General features: G+C 47.7%; 1 protein-coding gene across 4 annotated transcripts; it reads left to right on the forward strand.

The window, feature by feature from the left end:
• Positions 1-866: 866 nt before the first annotated feature.
• On the forward strand, positions 867-18,017 carry LOC119367646 (leucine aminopeptidase 2, chloroplastic-like). 4 transcript variants are annotated; one of them, XM_037633133.1, is made up of 11 exons: positions 867-1,066; positions 1,161-1,578; positions 1,695-1,889; positions 1,989-2,214; positions 2,388-2,514; positions 2,583-2,678; positions 2,804-2,881; positions 3,145-3,205; positions 3,326-3,516; positions 3,678-3,800; positions 17,812-18,017. In XM_037633133.1, the coding sequence occupies exons 1-11, from the start codon at positions 998-1,000 to the stop codon at positions 17,845-17,847; spliced, it is 1,620 nt and encodes a 539-aa protein (XP_037489030.1). In that variant the 5' UTR covers positions 867-997; the 3' UTR covers positions 17,848-18,017. The 4 variants fall into 4 exon arrangements, with proteins under 4 accessions (XP_037489030.1, XP_037489018.1, XP_037489022.1 ...); XM_037633114.1 differs by having other exon boundaries at positions 898-1,066; positions 3,662-3,800; positions 17,812-18,016; XM_037633121.1 differs by lacking the exon at positions 17,812-18,017 and having other exon boundaries at positions 874-1,066; positions 3,683-3,913.
• The last annotated feature ends 694 nt before the right edge of the window (positions 18,018-18,711 follow it).

Here is an 18,711-nt window from a genome sequence, read left to right on the forward strand (position 1 = left end):
TATCATCCTCACGCAACTAAAATTAGCATAAAATGTTCGATTTGCCATCAAATCCCAAACGTCCAGACTTTCTCATTTTCTTCTTTATTTTGAATAATGGTACAATTTGGCTTCTTACTTTCTAGGATACTGCAACATCGTATGATAAGCCAACTAAATACATTTTCAATAACATTGTTTTTAAACAAAACAAAAAAATCACTTTTAAACTAAAAAAGAGAGTACAATTGCTCGGTTAATAAATGAATACCAGGTAAAAATTGTTACAGACATGCACACACAACCGCCATGAAGGATGACAGGTGAAGACATAATGACAAACCTGGTCACGAACACAAGCATCACAACAGAATCATGAGAAGCAAAGTATCCGTTGAGATTGCCGCATGCTTCATCGTGACTACCTATTTCCCGAACAAACGACTTTAATTTCACCATAGCCATCGCCAAAGAGATACCTTCACCGCAGGTCCGTAGATGCACGGAGTCCACAATGACACATGTCAACAGTTAGCCAAACGCACCAACCGCATGACAAGGTGTCACCGTTACGGGTGCAAATTTTCGAACGGGGAAAAGATAAACATTTGAATTGATAGTCACGCAACGTTTTCATCGTTTCTATTAGTTCAATCCAAACGTCGCCATGTGTGGCGTTCGCAAATTTAGTTAAACCTTCTAGAAGAAGTCATTTTGTGTTAAACCTTAAATCCAGGTCAATTTTATACTCCGAATTTCCTGCAATGCAATCATCGGCGTTGAAAAGACAACTCCGGTGAGCCTCGGGCGTCTCGTCTCCTGGAGACTAATCCGGCACGGCTGACGCACGCAACGGCACGTCCCAGTCGGACGGCGGCGAACGCAACCGCGGCCGACGCATCATATATACGTCGCCTCCGCTTCACCCCACGGCGTCCGCCGCCCCCGCTCGTCATCGTCGTCGTCGTCGTCGTTCGGCACCGTCACCCTCCGCCTGCTGCTCAGGCAGCGCGCTCTAATGGCGCACACCGCAGCCGCAGTCGCCGCGCTAGGCCTCACTAAGCCCAACGTCGTCGAGCCACTCCAGGTATGCTTGCCAGCTCCTTACGCGGTGCTCTGAACTGAAATTACTTGGCGAACTCGCTGCCAAGAATTGCAAGCGTGAGCCTCTCTTCTCGTAGGTCTCTTTCGCCGCCATAGGCATCGAGCCATCCGATTGGGAGGGAGATGTGCTGGCCGTCGCGGTCACGGAGAAGGACGTGTGCAGAAGCCCAGGCTCCAGCTTCGAGAACGCCGTCCTGAAGCGGCTGGACAGCCAGCTCGGCGGCCTGCTGTCGGAGGCCTCGGCGGAGGAGGACTTCGCCGGGAAAGCCGGTCAATTGGTGGTCCTCCGCCTCCAGGGGCAGGGCTTCAAGCGTCTGGGCCTGATCGGCCTTGGCCGGAGCGCCCCGTCCACCGCAGCGGCCTGTCGAGGCCTCGGCGAATCCTTCGCGTCGGTCGCCAAGTCCGCTCGAGCCGGCAGCACAGCTCTTGCTCTCGCCTCCCCCGGCGGGATCCATGAGGAGTTCAAGCCTAATGCGGCCGCGGCAATCGCTTCCGGTACCGCAATTGATCGTTTGTAGGAGTATTTTGGTAGCAATGGTTGATGGTTCTATGGGTGAATTTTGGACTACAGTGACTTGATGCTGGACTATCTCTGTGCATTTGAACTGCAGGAACTGTGCTCGGACTGTACGAGGACAACAGATACAGATCTGAGTCCAACAAGGTGCATCTCAAACAAGTTGATCTCATTGGATTGGGATATGGTCCTGAGATGGACCATAGACTTGAACTAGCCAAACATGTTTCCTCAGGCGTGATATTCGGAAAAGACCTTGTGAACTCACCTGCCAATGTGCTTACCCCCGGTTAGTACGCCATTTAGTCTTTCATTTACAATCTGTTCATGTATAGGTGTTGTCACATGCCGACATCGATTCCATGGCAAACCTTGCTGCCTTTTTCAGTAGTGCTCGCGGAGGAGGCGTCGAAGATTGCTTCGATGTACAGTGATGTATTCACTGCCACGATATTAAACGAGGAGAGATGCAGAGAGCTGAAGATGGGCTCCTACTTGGCTGTCGCCGCGGCTTCTGCAAATCCTCCTCGCTTTATCCACTTGTGCTATAAACCTTCTGGTGGAAATGTCAAGAGAAAGCTAGCTATTGTGGGGAAGGGTGTAACCTTTGACAGGTCAGTGCAAACTTGTGCATATTTTGTGAATTATTACAGTGACGGATGATATAGTACTTGATTGAAGATTGACATGTCATCTTCAATACGCTTCGACATAATGGGAGTTCATTTTGTGCAGATGTTAATAGTAGCTCTCAGCTCTAACACTTGAATTTACCAATGTGTTGCAGTGGTGGATACAACATTAAGATTGGAGCAGTTTGCAATATTGAACTGATGAAGTGGGACATGGGGGGCTCTGCAGCAGTATTTGGTGCAGCAAAAGCCCTGGGCCAAATCAAGCCTCCTGGAGTAGAGGTACTTAATATCTATGAGTAACCTTTATGCTAGTGTGTAGTATTTGCTAATGATTCTCCATTTCACAGGTCCATTTTATTGTTGCTGCCTGTGAAAACATGATTAGTGGGACAGGCATGAGGCCTGGCGACATTGTGACTGCTTCTAACGGCAAGACGATCGAGGCATGTTTCCTGTGATAGTGTGATTGTGTTGTTTATCCTCCTTGTTGGCCATGTAGTCTAAGCAGGTCCTAGATGCAACGTTCTTATGGTCCAATTTGAGCTCATTTTTGTAAATACCGTTTCAGGTAGATAACACTGATGCAGAAGGGAGGCTCACACTTGCTGATGCTTTGGTCTATGCTTGTAAACAAGGTGTTGACAAGGTAAATGCATTGTTTCTTCTGATGAAATGTTCTGTTCGTCACAGAGATGCTGTATTTGTATGCTTTGATGATTACTGTATACATTGTTTCTGTTGTAGTTGCAATCCTGATAGTACTCGGTTACTTGCTCTAGCATCATGGGATTTCTAATTTATTTGCTAGGGTAATCTGTACTGTTATGGTCCTCTGGAAGGCTGCATGGACTGAATTTTCTGCAACTAGCTTGCTTGAGTTGCTGAATTTTCAATAATTATTGCATGCAGATTATAGATCTGGCAACGCTAACTGGTTTCTGCCGTGTTGCACTTGGCCCAAGCATTGCCGGTAATTCTAACTAAATGCTAACCCATCTTCACTCTTCTCTGCCAACTGCAATTTTTTACCCCTCCCAGTTATATTTAGTTCTTGCCCTGTTCTGGCATGTTCAAAGAAGCATCTCTACAGGGATTCTGACACCGAGTGATGAACTCCATGAGGAAGTGGCCGCTGCATCCGAGGTGTCGGGAGAGAAGTTCTGGAGGCTGCCACTAGAAGAAAGCTACTGGGAGACGATGAAGTCTGGTGTTGCTGATATGCTCAACACCGGCGCTATTCCACAGGGCGGCGTCATCACCGCTGCGCTATTCCTGAAGCAGGTGCGTACAGTATGATGTATTCTTGGGTTGCTGTTATGCTCAGCTCAGTTGCTTTCTTCTGGTTTGGTTCTTGGAAGAAACCTGAACGTTGTACTACAATATGTGTTTATATGAAACAATAAAAGTAATGCTCCTCGTGTTGCAGTTTGTCGATGAGAAAGTTCAGTGGATGCACATGGACATTGCTGGGCCGGTGTGGAGCCACAAGAACCGGTCGGCGACCGGGTTTGGCGTCTCCACCATGGTGGAATGGGTTCTCAAGAACTCGTCGTGAATCAACGAAGATTGTTGACGTATAATGTGCTGCCTAGTCTTTTCCATCAGATCGGTCTTTTGGTTTTATTGGCTAGAGCATGCACTTCTACATGGTATCGGAGCCAAGAGGTCTTGAGTTCAAGACCCGGCTGACGCAATTAAATTGCAGCCCACTTTCGGTCCACGTTCAGGCCTGAGGGAGCCACACGTGAGGGGGAGTGTTGACGTATAATGTGCTGCCTAGTCTCTTCTATCAGATCGGTCTTTTGGTTTCATTGGCTAGAGCATGCACTTCTACACGTTGTATACCACCTCATTATATATATATATATGATAGGCCACCCCTAGAGGGTTGTGCCGGTTCCCCCCAAAGCCTATTGTCTTACATGGTATCACGCTAGGTTACGTCCGCTTCCGCCTAAAAACCCTAAACCGCCGCCGCCGCCGCCGCCGTCGCCCGACTGCTATGACGTCCGCCGCTGCGTCCGGCTCCACTGCCACCGGTTTTCTGCCGGCCTCCCTCGCGGCACTTCTCTCGAGGCCGCTGGATGCCGCCTCCCTTCAGGCGCCGATCGGAACACGGAGCGTCGGCTCCCTCTTCGCGCTCCCGCCGGCTGCTACTTCGCCCGGGCAGGCGCTTGTGGCCCACACCACCGCCGCCCCGTCAACCGCGGCTGTCGCGCCCTCGGCCACTGCGCCGCTGATGGCGGAGGACGTCGCGCTGGCAGGCTTCACGGCGTCAACCGCGGCCATCGCGCCCTCTGTCACCGCGCCGGCTGCCCCTCCGACTGTCTCCACGGTGTTCTCACCTCAGCCAGTCTCCTCGATGGGATCGCAGCCGCCGCCGCCGTTTCACTTCGGCCATCTCATCACCATCAAGTTGTCGTCGGACAATTACATCTTCTGGCGCGCGCAGGTTCTTCCGCTTCTTGGGAGTCACTACCTGCTTGGCTATGTCGACGGCTCTCTCCCTTGCCCTCCTGCGCTGGTTGATAGCGTGCATGGTCCGGTCTATAATCCGGCTCACCGTGTCTGGACAGGGCAGGATCAGGCGAACCTCTCCTCCATCCAGGGGTCGCTCTCTCCGGCCGTTGCTGGGCTTGTTGTCTTCGCCAAGACGTCCCACGAGGCATGGACTATTCTTGAGCGCTCGTTTGCGGCACAGTCGCGGGCTCGTGTATCTGGGCTCCGTCGCCAACTTGGGGAGTGTCAGAAGCTTGACTCCACCGCCACTGAGTTCTACAACAAAGTCAAGAGTCTCGCCGACACGCTGGCCTCCATTGGACAGCCCCTCACCGACTCCGAGTTCAACTCGTTTATCGTCAATGGTCTTGATGAGGAGTATGACGCCCTAGTCAAGATCATCAATGAGAGGGGCAACTCCACGCCCATGCCAGCACACGAGGTCTTTTCACGCCTCCTGCTTACTGAGAAACGAGTCGAGACGCGCCGATCCAGGGGCAACGGCGCCCTCTCGGCAAACGCCGCCACCAAGGGTGGTCGCTCCTCTGCTTCATCCAGGGCTCCTTCGGGGCAGTCACCACCACCCGCCTCGGCCCCTCCTCCTACTGCGACGCTACCAGGGGCTGGCGGTCCACGTGTGTGCCAGCTTTGTGGTCGCGATGGGCACTGGGCCTCGAAGTGTCACAAGCGCTTCCAGCGGGGTTTTCTTGGTCTTGGCAATGACGGGAAGGATACACGCAACTTTGCTCGTCAGGTCGCCATGGCTGATCGTCCGCTGCCGCAGAAGCCACATGGACACACTCAGTCCTACTCCATTGATCCCCACTGGTACATGGACTCTGGGGCGACAGAGCACCTGACCAGTGAGATGGGGAAGCTTCACACTCGTGAACCCTACCATGGCTCCGACAAGATCCACACCGCCAATGGAGCAGGTATGCACATCTCTCATATTGGTCAAGCATCACTTCTCACTAGACATGCCAATAGGAGTCTTCAACTTCGCAATGTTCTTCGAGTTCCATCTGTGACACGTAATCTTCTTTCAGTTCCTAAACTCACTCGTGATAATAATGTGCTTTGTGAATTTCATCCTTTTGATCTTTTTATTAAGGATCGGGGCACGAGGGACATTCTTCTTAGTGGGCGGCTCTGCCAAGGTCTCTATCGTCTGGAGCATCCTGGCGTCGCTCGCGTCTTCAGTGGAGTTCGGGTATCTCCGTCACAGTGGCATGCTCGTCTTGGTCACCCGGCCACACCTATTGTCCGGCATGTTTTGCGTCGTCATGAGCTTCCTAGTGTGTCTAGTAATAAAGATGTAGTAGTGTGTGATGCTTGTCAGCAGGGGAAGAGTCATCAACTTCCTTTTTCGGAGTCCAGTCGTGAGGTGAAACATCCTTTAGAACTTGTGTTTTCAGATGTATGGGGTCCTGCTCAGACTTCTGTTAGTGGTCATAATTATTATATCAGTTTTGTTGATGCTTACAGCCGCTTTACCTGGCTTTATCTTATCAAACGTAAATCTGATGTGTTTGACATTTTTGTTCAGTTCCAAAAACATGTTGAACGCCTTCTCAAGCACAAAATTGTTCATGTTCAGTCGGACTGGGGTGGCGAGTGTTGGGGAACGTAGCAGAAATTCAAAATTTTCCTACGCGTCACCAAGATCTATCTATGGAGAGACCAGCAACGAGTAGAAGGAGAGTGCATCTACATACCCTTGTAGATCGCTAAGCGGAAGCGTTCAAGTGAACGGGGTTGATGGAGTCGTACTCGTCGTGATTCAGATCACCGATGATCCTAGTGCCGAACGGACGGCACCTCCGCGTTCAACACACGTACAGCTCGACGATGTCTCCCACGCCTTGATCCAGCAAGGAGAGAGGGAGAGGTTGAGGAAGACTCCATCCAGCAGCAGCACAATGGCGTGGTGGTGATGGAGGAGCGTGGCAATCCTGCAGGGCTTCGCCAAGCACCTACGGGAGAGGAGGAGGTGTCACGGGATGGAGGGAGGCGCCAAGGGCTCAGGTATGGATGCCCTCCCTCCCCTCCATTATATATAGGGGCAGGGGAGAAGGGGGAGGCGCAGCCTTGCCCCCTACTCCAAGAAAGGGGTGCGGCTAAGGAGGGGGGAGGAGTCCATCCTCCCCAAGGCACCTCGGAGGTGCCTTCCCCCTTTAGGACTCTCCCCTTTTTCCTTTATCTTGGCGCATGGGCCTCTAGGGGCTGGTGCCCTTGGCCCATGTAGGCCAAGGCGCACCCCCTACAGCCCATGTGGCCCCCCGGGGCAGGTGGCCCCACCCGGTGGGCCCCCGGGACCCTTCCGGTGGTCCCGGTACAATACCGATGACCCCGAAACTTGTCCCGATGGCCGAAACAGGACTTCCTATATATAAATCTTTACCTCCGGACCATTCCGGAACTCCTCGTGACGTCCGGGATCTCATCCGGGACTCCGAACAACATTCGGTAACCACATACAAGCTTCCTTTATAACCCTAGCGTCATCGAACCTTAAGTGTGTAGACCCTACGGGTTCGGGAGACATGTAGACATGACCGAGACGTTCTCCGGTCAATAACCAATAGCGGGATCTGGATACCCATGATGGCTCCCACATGTTCCACGATGATCTCATCAGATGAACCACGATGTCAAGGACTTAATCAATCCCGTATTCAATTCCCTTTGTCTATCGGTATGTTACTTGCCCGAGATTCGATCGTCGGTATCCAATACCTTGTTCAATCTCGTTACCGGCAAGTCACTTTACTCGTTCCGTAACACATCATCCCGTGATCAACTCCTTGGTCACATTGCGCATATGATGATGTCCTACCGAGTGGGCCCAGAGATACCTCTCCGTTTACACGGAGTGACAAATCCCAGTCTCGATCCGCATAAAACAATAGATACTTTCGGAGATACCTGTAGTGCACCTTTATAGTCACCCAGTTACGTTGTGACGTTTGATACACCCAAAGCACTCCTACGGTATCCAGGAGTTGCACGCTCTCATGGTCGAAGGAAGAGATACTTGACATTGGCAAAGCTCTAGCAAATGAACTACACGATCTTTTGTGCTAGTCTTAGGATTGGGTCTTGTCCATCACATCATTCTCCTAATGATGTGATCCCGTTATCAACGACATCCAATGTCCATAGCCAGGAAACCATGACTATCTGTTGATCACAACGAGCTAGTCAACTAGAGGCTCACTAGGGACATATTGTGGTCTATGTATTCACACGTGTATTACGATTTCCGGATAATACAATTATAGCATGAATAAAAGACAATTATCATGAACAAGGAAATATAATAATAATACTTTTATTATTGCCTCTAGGGCATATTTCCAACAGTCTCCCACTTGCACTAGAGTCAATAATCTAGTTCACATCGCCATGTGATTAACACTCACAGGTCACATCGCCATGTGACTAATACCCAAGAGTTTACTAGAGTCAGTAGTCTAGTTCACATCACTATGTGATTAACACTCAATGAGTTTTATGTTTGATCATGTTGCTTGTGAGAGAGGTTTTTAGTCAACAGGTCTGAACCTTTCAGATCCGTGTGTGTTTTACAAATCTCTATGTCATCTCCTAGATGTAGCTACCACGCTCTATTTGGAGCTAATCCAAATAAATGTTCTACTTGGAGCTATTCTAAATTGTTGCTCCATTATATGTATCCGGTATCTCAACTCAGAGCTATCCGGATAGGTGTCAAGTTTGCATCGTCGTAACCTTTATGACGAACTATTTTACCACCTCCATAATCGAGAAAATTCCTTAGTCCACTAGTTACTAAGGATAACTTTGACCGCTGTCCTGTGAGCCATTCTTGGATCACTCTTGTACCCCTTGACTGACTCATGGCAAGGCACACTTCAGGTGCGGTACACAGCATAGCATACTGAAGAGCCTACGTCTTAAGCATAGGGGACGACCTTCGTCCTTTCTCTCTATTCTGACGTGGTCGAGCTTTAAGTCTTAACTTCGTACCTTACAACTCAGGCAAGAACTCCTTCTTTGACTGGTCCATCTTGAACACCTTCAAGATCATGTCAAGGTATGTGCTCATTTGAAAGTACCATTAAGCGTTTTGATCTATCCTTATAGATCTTGATGCTCAATGCTCAAGCAGCTTAATCCAGGTTTTCTATTGAAAAACACCTTTCAAATAACCCTATATGCTTTCTAGAAATTCTACATCATTTCTGATCAACATATACTCATCAGAAATTCTATAGTGCTCCCACTCACTTCTTTGGAAATACAAGTTTCTCATAAACTTTGTATAAACCCAAAATCTTTGATCATCTTATCAAAGCGCACATTCCAACTCCGAGATGCTTATTCCAGTCCATGGAAGGATCGCTGGAGCTAGCATACCTTTTAGCATCCTTAGGATCGACAAAACCTTTCTGATTGTATCACATACAACCTTTCCTTACGTAAGTTGGTAAGGAAACTCGTTTTGTCATCCATCTGCCAGATTTCATAAATGCAGCTAATGCTAACATGAATCCGACGGACTTAAGCATCGCTACGGATGAGAAAATCTCATCGTAGTCAACTCCTTGAACTTGTGAAAAACTCTTCGCCACAAGTCGAGCTTCATAGACGGTGACATTTCCGTCCACGTCCGTCTTCTTCTAAAAGATCCATTTATCTCAATGGCTTGCCGATCATCGGGCAAGTCCACCAAAGTCCATGCTTTGTTTTGATACATGGATCCTATCTCGGATTTCATGGTTTCTAACCATTTGTCGGAATTCGGGCCCACCATCGCTTCTCCATAGCTCGTAGGTTCATTGTTGTCTAGCAACATGACCTTCAAGACAGGATCACCTTACCACTCCGAAGTAGTACGTGTCCTTGTCGTCCTACGAGGTTTGGTAGTGACTTGATCCGAAGTTTCATGATCAATATCATAAGCTTCCACTTCAATTGGTGTAGGTGCCACAGGAACAACTTCCTGTGCCCTGCCACACACTAGTTGAAGAGACGGTTCAATAACCTCATCAAGTCTCCACCATCCTCCCACTCAACTCTTTCGAGAGAAACCTTTCCTCGAGAAAGGACCCGATTCAAGAAACAATTCATATTGTTTTCGGATCTGAGACAGGAGGTATACCCAACTATTTTTGGGTGTCCTATGAAGATGTATTTTATCCGCTTTGGGTTCGAGCTTAATCCTGAAACTTTTTCACATAAGCGTCGCAGCCCCAAACCTTTAAGAAACGACAACTTAGGTTTCTCTAAACCATAATTCATACGGTGTCATCTCAACGGAATTATGTGGTGCCCTATTTAAAGTGAATGTGGTTGTCTCTAATGCCTAACCCATGAACGATAGTGGTAATTCGATAAGAGACATCATGGTACGCACCATATCCAATAGGGTGCAACTATGATGTTCGGACACACCATCACACTATGGTGTTCCAGGCGGTATTAATTGCGGAACAATTTCCACAATGTCTTAATTGTGTGCCAAAACCCGTAACTCAGATATTCATCTCTATGATCATATCATAGACATTTTATCCTCTTGTCACAATGATCTTCTACTTCACTCTGAAATTACTTGAACCATTCAATAATTCAGACTTGTGTTTCATCAAGTAAATATTCTCAACATCTACTCGAATCATCTGTGAAGTAAGAACATAACGATATTCACTGCATGCCTCAGCACTCATTGGACTACACACATCAAAATGTGTTATTCCAACAAGTTGCTATCTTGTTCCATCTTACTGAAACCGAGGCTTTTCAGTCATCTTGCCCATGTGGTATGATTTGCATATCTCAAGTGATTCAAAATCAATTGAGTCCAAACGGTCCATTTGCATGGAGTTTCTTCATGCATATATACCAATAGACATGGTTCGCATGTCTCAAACTTTTCAAAAATGAGTGAGTCCAAAGATCCATCAACATGGAGCTTCTTCATGCATTTTATACCATTATGACTTACATGGCAGTGCCACAAGTAAGTGGTACTATCATTACTATCTTATATCTTTTGGCATGAAAATGTGTATCACTACGATCAAGATTCAATAAACCATTCCTATAGGTGCAAGAGCACTTATTCAGGTTTAATACTAATCTTGATGGTAGAGGGAGCGTGCGATGCTTGATCATATCAACATTGGAAACACTTCCAACACATATCGTCAGCTCACCTTTAGCTAGTCTCCGTTTATTCCGTAGCTTTTATTTCGAGTTACTAATACTCAGCAACCGAACCGGTATCCAATACCCTGGTGCTACTAGGAGTACTAGTAAAGTACACATTAACATAATGTATATCCAATATACTTCTATCGACCTTGCCAGCCTTCTCATCTACCAAGTATCTAGGGTAATGCTGCTGCAGTGGTTGTTCCCCTTATTACAGAAGCACTTAGTCTCGGGTTTGGGTTCAACCTCGGGTTTCTTCATTGGTGCAGCAGCTGAATTGCCGTTTCATGAAGTATCCCTTCTTGCCCTTGCCCTTCTTGAAACTAGTGGTCTCACTGACCATCAACGATTGATGCTCCTTCTTGATTTCTACTTTCGCGGTGTCAAACAACGCGAATATTTCAAGGATCATCATATCTATCCCTGATATGTTATAGTTCATCACGAAGCTCTAGCAGCTTGGTGGTAATGACTTCGGAGAAACTATCACTATTTCATCTGGAAGATCAACTCCCACTCGATTCAAGTGATTGTTGCACTCAGACAATCTGAGCACAAGCTCAACGATTGAGCTTTTCTCCCTTAGTTTGTAGGCTAAGAAAATTGTCGGAGGTCTCATACCTCTTGACGTGGGCACGAGCCTGAAATCCCAATTTCAGCCCTCGAAACATCTCATATGTTCCGCGACGTTTCGAAAACATCTTTGGTGCCTCAACTCTAAACCGTTTAACTGAACTATCACGTAGTTATCAAAATGTGTATGTTCGATGTTCGAAACATCCACAAACGACGTTTGGGGTTCAGCACACTGAGCAGTGCATTAAGGACATAAGCTTTCCAGTGTCCGCATAATCGCTACTGTCAACTTTCAACTATATTTTTCTCTAGGAACATATCTAAACAGTAGAACTATAGCGTGAGCTACGACATAATTTGCAAAAAATCTTTTGACTATGTTCAGGATAATTAAGTTCATCTTATGAACTCCCACTCAGATAGACATCCCTCTGGTCATCTAAGTGATTACATGATCCGAGTCAACTAGGCCGTGTCCGATCATCACGTGAGACGGACTAGTCATCATCGGTGAACATCTTCATGTTGATCGTATCTACTATACGACTCATGCTCGACCTTTCGGTCTCCGTGTTCCGAGGCCATGTCTGCACATGCTAGGCTCGTCAAGTTAACCCTAAGTGTTTTCGCTGTGTAAAACTGTCTTACACCCGTTGTATGTGAACGTAAGAATCCATCACACCCGATCATCACGTGGTGCTTAGAAGCGACGAACTGTAGCAACGGTGCACAGTTAGGGGAGAACACTTCTTGAAATTTTGTAAGGGATCATCTTATTTACTACCGTCGTCCTAAGCAAACAAGATGCATAAACATGATAAACATCACATGCAATCAAATAGTGACATGATATGGCCAATATCATTTTGCTCCTTTTTATCTTCATCTTCGGGGCTCCATGATCATCATCGTCACCGGCACGACACCATGATCTCCATCATCATGATCTCCATCATCGTGTCTTCATGAAGTTGTCACACCAACGACTACTTCTACTTCTATGACTAACGCGTTTAGCAATAAAGTAAAGTAGTTTACATGGCGTTCTTCAATGACACGCAGGTCATACAATAAATAAAGACAACTCCTATGGCTCCTGCCGGTTGTCATACTCATCGACATGCAAGTCGTGAATCCTATTACAAGAACATGATCAATCTCATACATCACATATCATTCATCACATTCTTCTTGGCCATATCACATCACATAGCATACCCTGCAAAAACAAGTTAGACGTCCTCTAATTGTTGTTGCATGTTTTACGTGGCTGCTATGGGTTTCTAGCAAGAACGTTTCTTACCTACGCAAGACCACAACGTGATATGCCAATTGCTATTTACCCTTCATAAGGACCCTTTTCATCGAATCCGTTCCGAGTAAAGTGGGAGAGACTGTCACCCGCTAGCCACCTTATGCACCAAGTGCATGTCAATCGGTGGAACCTGTCTCACGTAAGAGTACGTGTAAGGTCGGTCCGGGCCGCTTCATCCCACAATACCGTCGAAACAAGATTGGACTAGTAACGGTAAGCATATTGAACAACATCAACGCCCACAACTACTTTGTGTTCTACTCGTGCAAAGAATCTACGCAATAGACCTAGCTCATGATGCCACTGTTGGGGAACGTAGCAGAAATTCAAAATTTTCCTACGCGTCACCAAGATCTATCTATGGAGAGACCAGCAACGAGTAGAAGGAGAGTGCATCTACATACCCTTGTAGATCGCTAAGCGGAAGCGTTCAAGTGAACAGGGTTGATGGAGTCGTACTCGTCGTGATTCAGATCACCGATGATCCTAGTGCCGAACGGACGGCACCTCCGCGTTCAACACACGTACAGCTCGACGATGTCTCCCACGCCTTGATCCAGCAAGGAGAGAGGGAGAGGTTGAGGAAGACTCCATCCAGCAGCAGCACAACGGCGTGGTGGTGATGGAGGAGCGTGGCAATCCTGCAGGGCTTCGCCAAGCACCTACGGGAGAGGAGGAGGTGTCACGGGATGGAGGGAGGCGCCAAAGGCTCAGGTATGGATGCCCTCCCTCCCCTCCACTATATATAGGGGCAGGGGAGAAGGGGGAGGCGCAGCCTTGCCCCCTACTCCAAGAAAGGGGTGCGGCTAAGGAGGGGGGAGGAGTCCATCCTCCCCAAGGCACCTCGGAGGTGCCTTCCCCCTTTAGGACTCTCCCCTTTTTCCTTTATCTTGGCGCATGGGCCTCTAGGGGCTGGTGCCCTTGGCCCATGTAGGCCAAGGCGCACCCCCTACAGCCCATGTGGCCCCCCGGGGCAGGTGGCCCCACCCGGTGGGCCCCCGGGACCCTTCCGGTGGTCCCGGTACAATACCGATGACCCCCAAACTTGTCCCGATGGCCGAAACAGGACTTCCTATATATAAATCTTTACCTCCGGACCATTCCGGAACTCCTCGTGACGTCCGAGATCTCATCCGGGACTCCGAACAACATCCGGTTACCACATACAAGCTTCCTTTATAACCCTAGCGTCATCGAACCTTAAGTGTGTAGACCCTACGGGTTCGGGAGACATGCAGACATGACCGAGACGTTCTCCGGTCAATAACCAATAGCGGGATCTGGATACCCATGATGGCTCCCACATGTTACACGATGATCTCATCGGATGAACCACGATGTCAAGGACTCAATCGATCCCGTATACAATTCCCTTTGTCTAGCGGTATTTTACTTGCCCGAGATTCGATCGTCGGTATACCGATACCTTGTTCAATCTCGTTACCGGCAAGTCACTTTACTCGTTCCGTAACACATCATCCCGTGATCAACTCCTTGGTCACATTGCGCATATGATGATGTCCTACCGAGTGGGCCCAGAGATACCTCTCCGTTTACACGGAGTGACAAATCCCAGTCTCGATCCGTATAAAACAATAGATACTTTCGGAGATACCTGTAGTGCACCTTTATAGTCACCCAGTTACGTTGTGACGTTTGATATACCCAAAGCACTCCTACGGTATCCATGAGTTACACGATCTCATGGTCAAAGGAAGAGATACTTGACATTGGCAAAGCTCTAGCAAACGAACTACACGATCTTTGTGCTATGCTTAGGATTGGGTCTTGTCCATCACATCATTCTCCTAATGATGTGATCCCGTTATCAACGACATCCAATGTCCATAGCCAGGAAACCATGACTATCTGTTGATCACAACGAGCTAGTCAACTAGAGGCTCACTAGGGACATATTGTGGTCTATGTATTCACACGTGTATTACGATTTCCGGATAATACAGTTATAGCATGAATAAAAGACAATTATCATGAACAAGGAAATATAATAATAATACTTTTATTATTGCCTCTAGGGCATATTTCCAACAGCGAGTATCGCAACCTCAACTCCTTCTTTCAGTCGCTTGGGATCACTCACCGTTTAGCATGTCCACATACACATCAGCAGAATGGTTCAGTAGAGCGTAAGCATCGTCACATTGTTGAAGCTGGTCTGACTCTTTTGGCCCATGCATCTGTTCCGTTTCGTTTTTGGAGTGATGCTTTCACCATTGCATGTTTTCTCATCAATCGTACTCCCACTCGTGTTTTGAATATGAAGACTCCCATTGAAGTTCTCCTTAATGAACAACCGGACTACACCTTTCTCAAGGTGTTTGGGTGTGCTTGATGGCCCCATCTCCGTCCATATAACAAGCGTAAGCTCGAGTTTCGTTCCAAGAAGTGTGTTTTTCTTGGTTATAGCTCTCTTCATAAAGGATACAAATGTCTTCATGTTCCCACTAATCGTGTCTACATCTCTCGGGATGTTGTGTTTGATGAGCATGTTTTTCCCTTTGCCAACCTCCCTGTGTCCAGTACCGAGCCACCTGTCATGCATTCATCCTCTGTTGCTTCTGACCAATTTGATGATGTTGCATATTCTCCTCTATTGTTGCCTAACCATGGTGCAGGCACTGGTCATGGGGCTCGTTTGGAGATTCTGGAAGCACCATCTTCCTCTTCGTCGCCATCGCCTTCATCCTCGGCACCTTCTGTTGTGCATGAGGAGCACATGGCGCCCTGCATGGCCTCGGTTTCCGTGCTCATGCACGGCCGATCGACGTCCTGGCCCGGTCGCCTCTGGCTTCTGGGCTGCCTTCGCCATCGTCGCGCCCTGCAACCCCGCCGACTGGGCCGGCCTCCTCGGTCCCCGTCTCGCCCAGGGCATCGGGGCAGTCATCACCAGGCCTGGTCTCGCCCGCCCCTGCCTCGCCCAGGGTGTCTGGGCCCTTCTCACCAGGGCCGGCCTCGCCTGCTCTCGCCTCGCCAAGGCCGTCTAGGCCGGTGTCACCGGAGCTGGCCTCGCCCACCCTCGGTTCGCCCATGGCCTCTAAGCCCCTGTCGTCGGGCCAGTCTTCGCCATGCAGCCCGGAGTCGTCTGTCCCGAGCTCGCCTGAGGTGATTCCTGCATCTCCGGCGACCGTCACGTCTCCGTCACCTTCGCCTCCGCCGGCTCCTGCTGCTGCTCTACGTCCACATACGCGCAGTCGGAGTGGCATTTTTCAGCCCAAGCAACGTCACGATGGCACAGTTGCTTGGTTAGCGGCGTGCATGTCTGCTGCTCTCGCAGATCCATCCTCTGAGCCACGCACGTATCAAGCTGCTATGCGCATTCCTCATTGGAGAGAGGCCATGGAGCAGGAGTATCAAGCGCTTCTTCGCAATCAGACATGGACTCTTGTTCCTCCACAATCACGGGTAAATGTCATTGATTCCAAATGGGTTTTCAAAGTGAAGAGGCATTCTGATGGGTCCATTGAGCGCTATAAGGCTCGTCTGGTTGCTCGTGGTTTTCGACAGCGTTTTGGACTTGACTATGAAGACACCTTCAGTCCAGTGGTCAAGCCTACTACCATCAGACTTCTTCTCTCTCTGGCTGTTACTCGAGGTTGGTTTCTTCGTCAGCTTGATGTTCAAAATGCTTTTCTTCATGGTGTCTTGGCCGAGGAGGTTTACATGCGCTAGCCTCCGGGTTTCTCTGATCCGGATCGCCCTGATCATCTCTGTCGTCTGTCCAAGGCAATTTATGGTCTGAAGCAGGCTCCTCGTGCTTGGCATGCTCGTCTTGCAATGGCTCTTCGTGCTCATGGTTTTACATCATCAACTGCTGACTCCTCATTGTTTCTTCTTCAAAGGCCTGAGGTTACTATGTACTTGTTGGTCTATGTAGATGATATCATTTTGGTCAGCTCCTCTCAGTCGGCTGCTACTGCGCTTGTTCGCTCACTTGGTGCTGATTTTGCGGTCAAGGACCTTGGGAAGCTTCATTACTTTCTTGATGTGGAGGTTACTTTTCGTGCTGCTGGCCTTGTTATGACGCAGAAGAAGTACTCTCTGGATTTGTTGCAGCGAGCTGGGATGCTTAAGTGCAAACCGACGACTACACCCATGTCTACCACTGATAAGCTCAATGCTGTTGATGGTGTGCTTCTTTCTTCTTCTGATGCGACCGAGTACCGGATATTGTTGGTGGGCTCCAGTACTTGACGATCACGCGACCAGACATTTCCTATGCTGTTAACCGAGTCTGCCAGTATCTGCAGTCACCCCGTGACACTCATTGGTCTGCTGTTAAGCGGATTTTGCGTTATATTCGTTTCACGGTGGCTCATGGTTTGCATATTCGGCCGTCTGACTCTGGTTGTCTTTCAGCATATTCTGATGCAGACTGGGCTGGCAATCCGGATGACAGGCGATCCACGGGGGGTTATGCTGTCTTCTTTGGCTCTAACCTGATTGCCTGGAGTGCTCGGAAACAGGCTACTATCTCGCGTAGCAGTACTGAGGCTGAGTATAAGGCTGTGGCCAATGCCACATCAGAGATTATCTGGGTACAGTCCTTGCTTCAGGAGTTAAGTATACCCCAATCACAGCCTCCTGTTCTTTGGTGTGATAACATCGGTGCTACATACCTTTCTGCAAATCCGGTATTCCATGCCCGAACGAAACACATTGAAGTTGACTATCACTTTGTGCGTGAACGTGTCTCTCAGAAGCAACTACAGATCAAGTTTATTTCTTCCTAGGATCAACTTGCTGACATCTTCACCAAGCCATTGCCTTTGCCACAGTTTGAGACTTGCAGGCGCAATCTTACCCTTCTAGATTCATTAGAAAGTGGCTAAGATTGAGGGAGGGTGTTAGACTGTATTTACATGTGTATATTGTAACGTTGTATACCACCTCAGTATATATATATATGTGATAGCCACCTCTAGAGGGTTGTGTCGGTTCCCCCCAAAGCATATTGTCTTACAAAGATGAAGCCGCGCAAGGGGGGAGAGGAACTTGTCTGATGTTATCTCCTACCAGATAAGGGGGAATTTTACTAGTGCCCACGTTTTTCTTCTTCTATATGTAGTGGGTTACAGAATAAGTGGACACATATTTGATCAAACTTCACACATGCATGTAATTTCCGTTAGAAAAGTTTAATTAATGCAAGAGGCTTGCTTCCTCTAGTGTACAAGTTGTGGAAGATTGGGAGGATCTGTTTTCAGTACTGAGCTCAGCAAAGATGGACTGGAGACTGAACTAAGGAGCAGATCTGCAGATGTGCCCACATTTGTGCTAGCGTGCGGCACCAGCCTAAAATGTTTTAAAAACGTTCACCACGCATTTAAAAGTATTAATGCAGTCTAAAAAAATTAGCACGATATCTTAGAAATACCCATACGTTTCAAAAAATATCTTCACAAGTTTCGAAAAAATATTTGAGACAATTCAAAAATATTTACATAATTTAAATTAGTATATTCACGTGATTTTTTAAAAATATATTACGTATGAATCACATAAATGTTCATCACATTTTTAGAAAATGTTCATCACATTTTTAGAAAATGTTCATGCATTTCAAAAAATTGTTTGAGACATTTCAAAATAATATTATAAAATGTAATAAAACTATTTGCATATTTTTAAAATTTATTATATTTATTTGAAAATTATTTAACATGTATGCAAAAATATATTCAAACATGTATTCAGTAAAATGTTCAATGTGAATAGAAGCTCCCACACAAGGTGGGGTCTGAGGAGGGATTATAGGAACCTAGTCTTGCCCCTGCAAAGTGCAATGCAGAGAGGCTGGTTCGAACCCAGGACCTCTTGGCACAAGTGGTTCGAACCCATGTTCAATGTGTATCCAAAAAATGTTC

The sequence above is a fragment of the Triticum dicoccoides genome, chromosome 1A (genome assembly GCF_002162155.2).
Source record: "Triticum dicoccoides isolate Atlit2015 ecotype Zavitan chromosome 1A, WEW_v2.0, whole genome shotgun sequence".
NCBI classification, from domain to species: Eukaryota; Viridiplantae; Streptophyta; class Magnoliopsida; order Poales; family Poaceae; genus Triticum; species Triticum dicoccoides.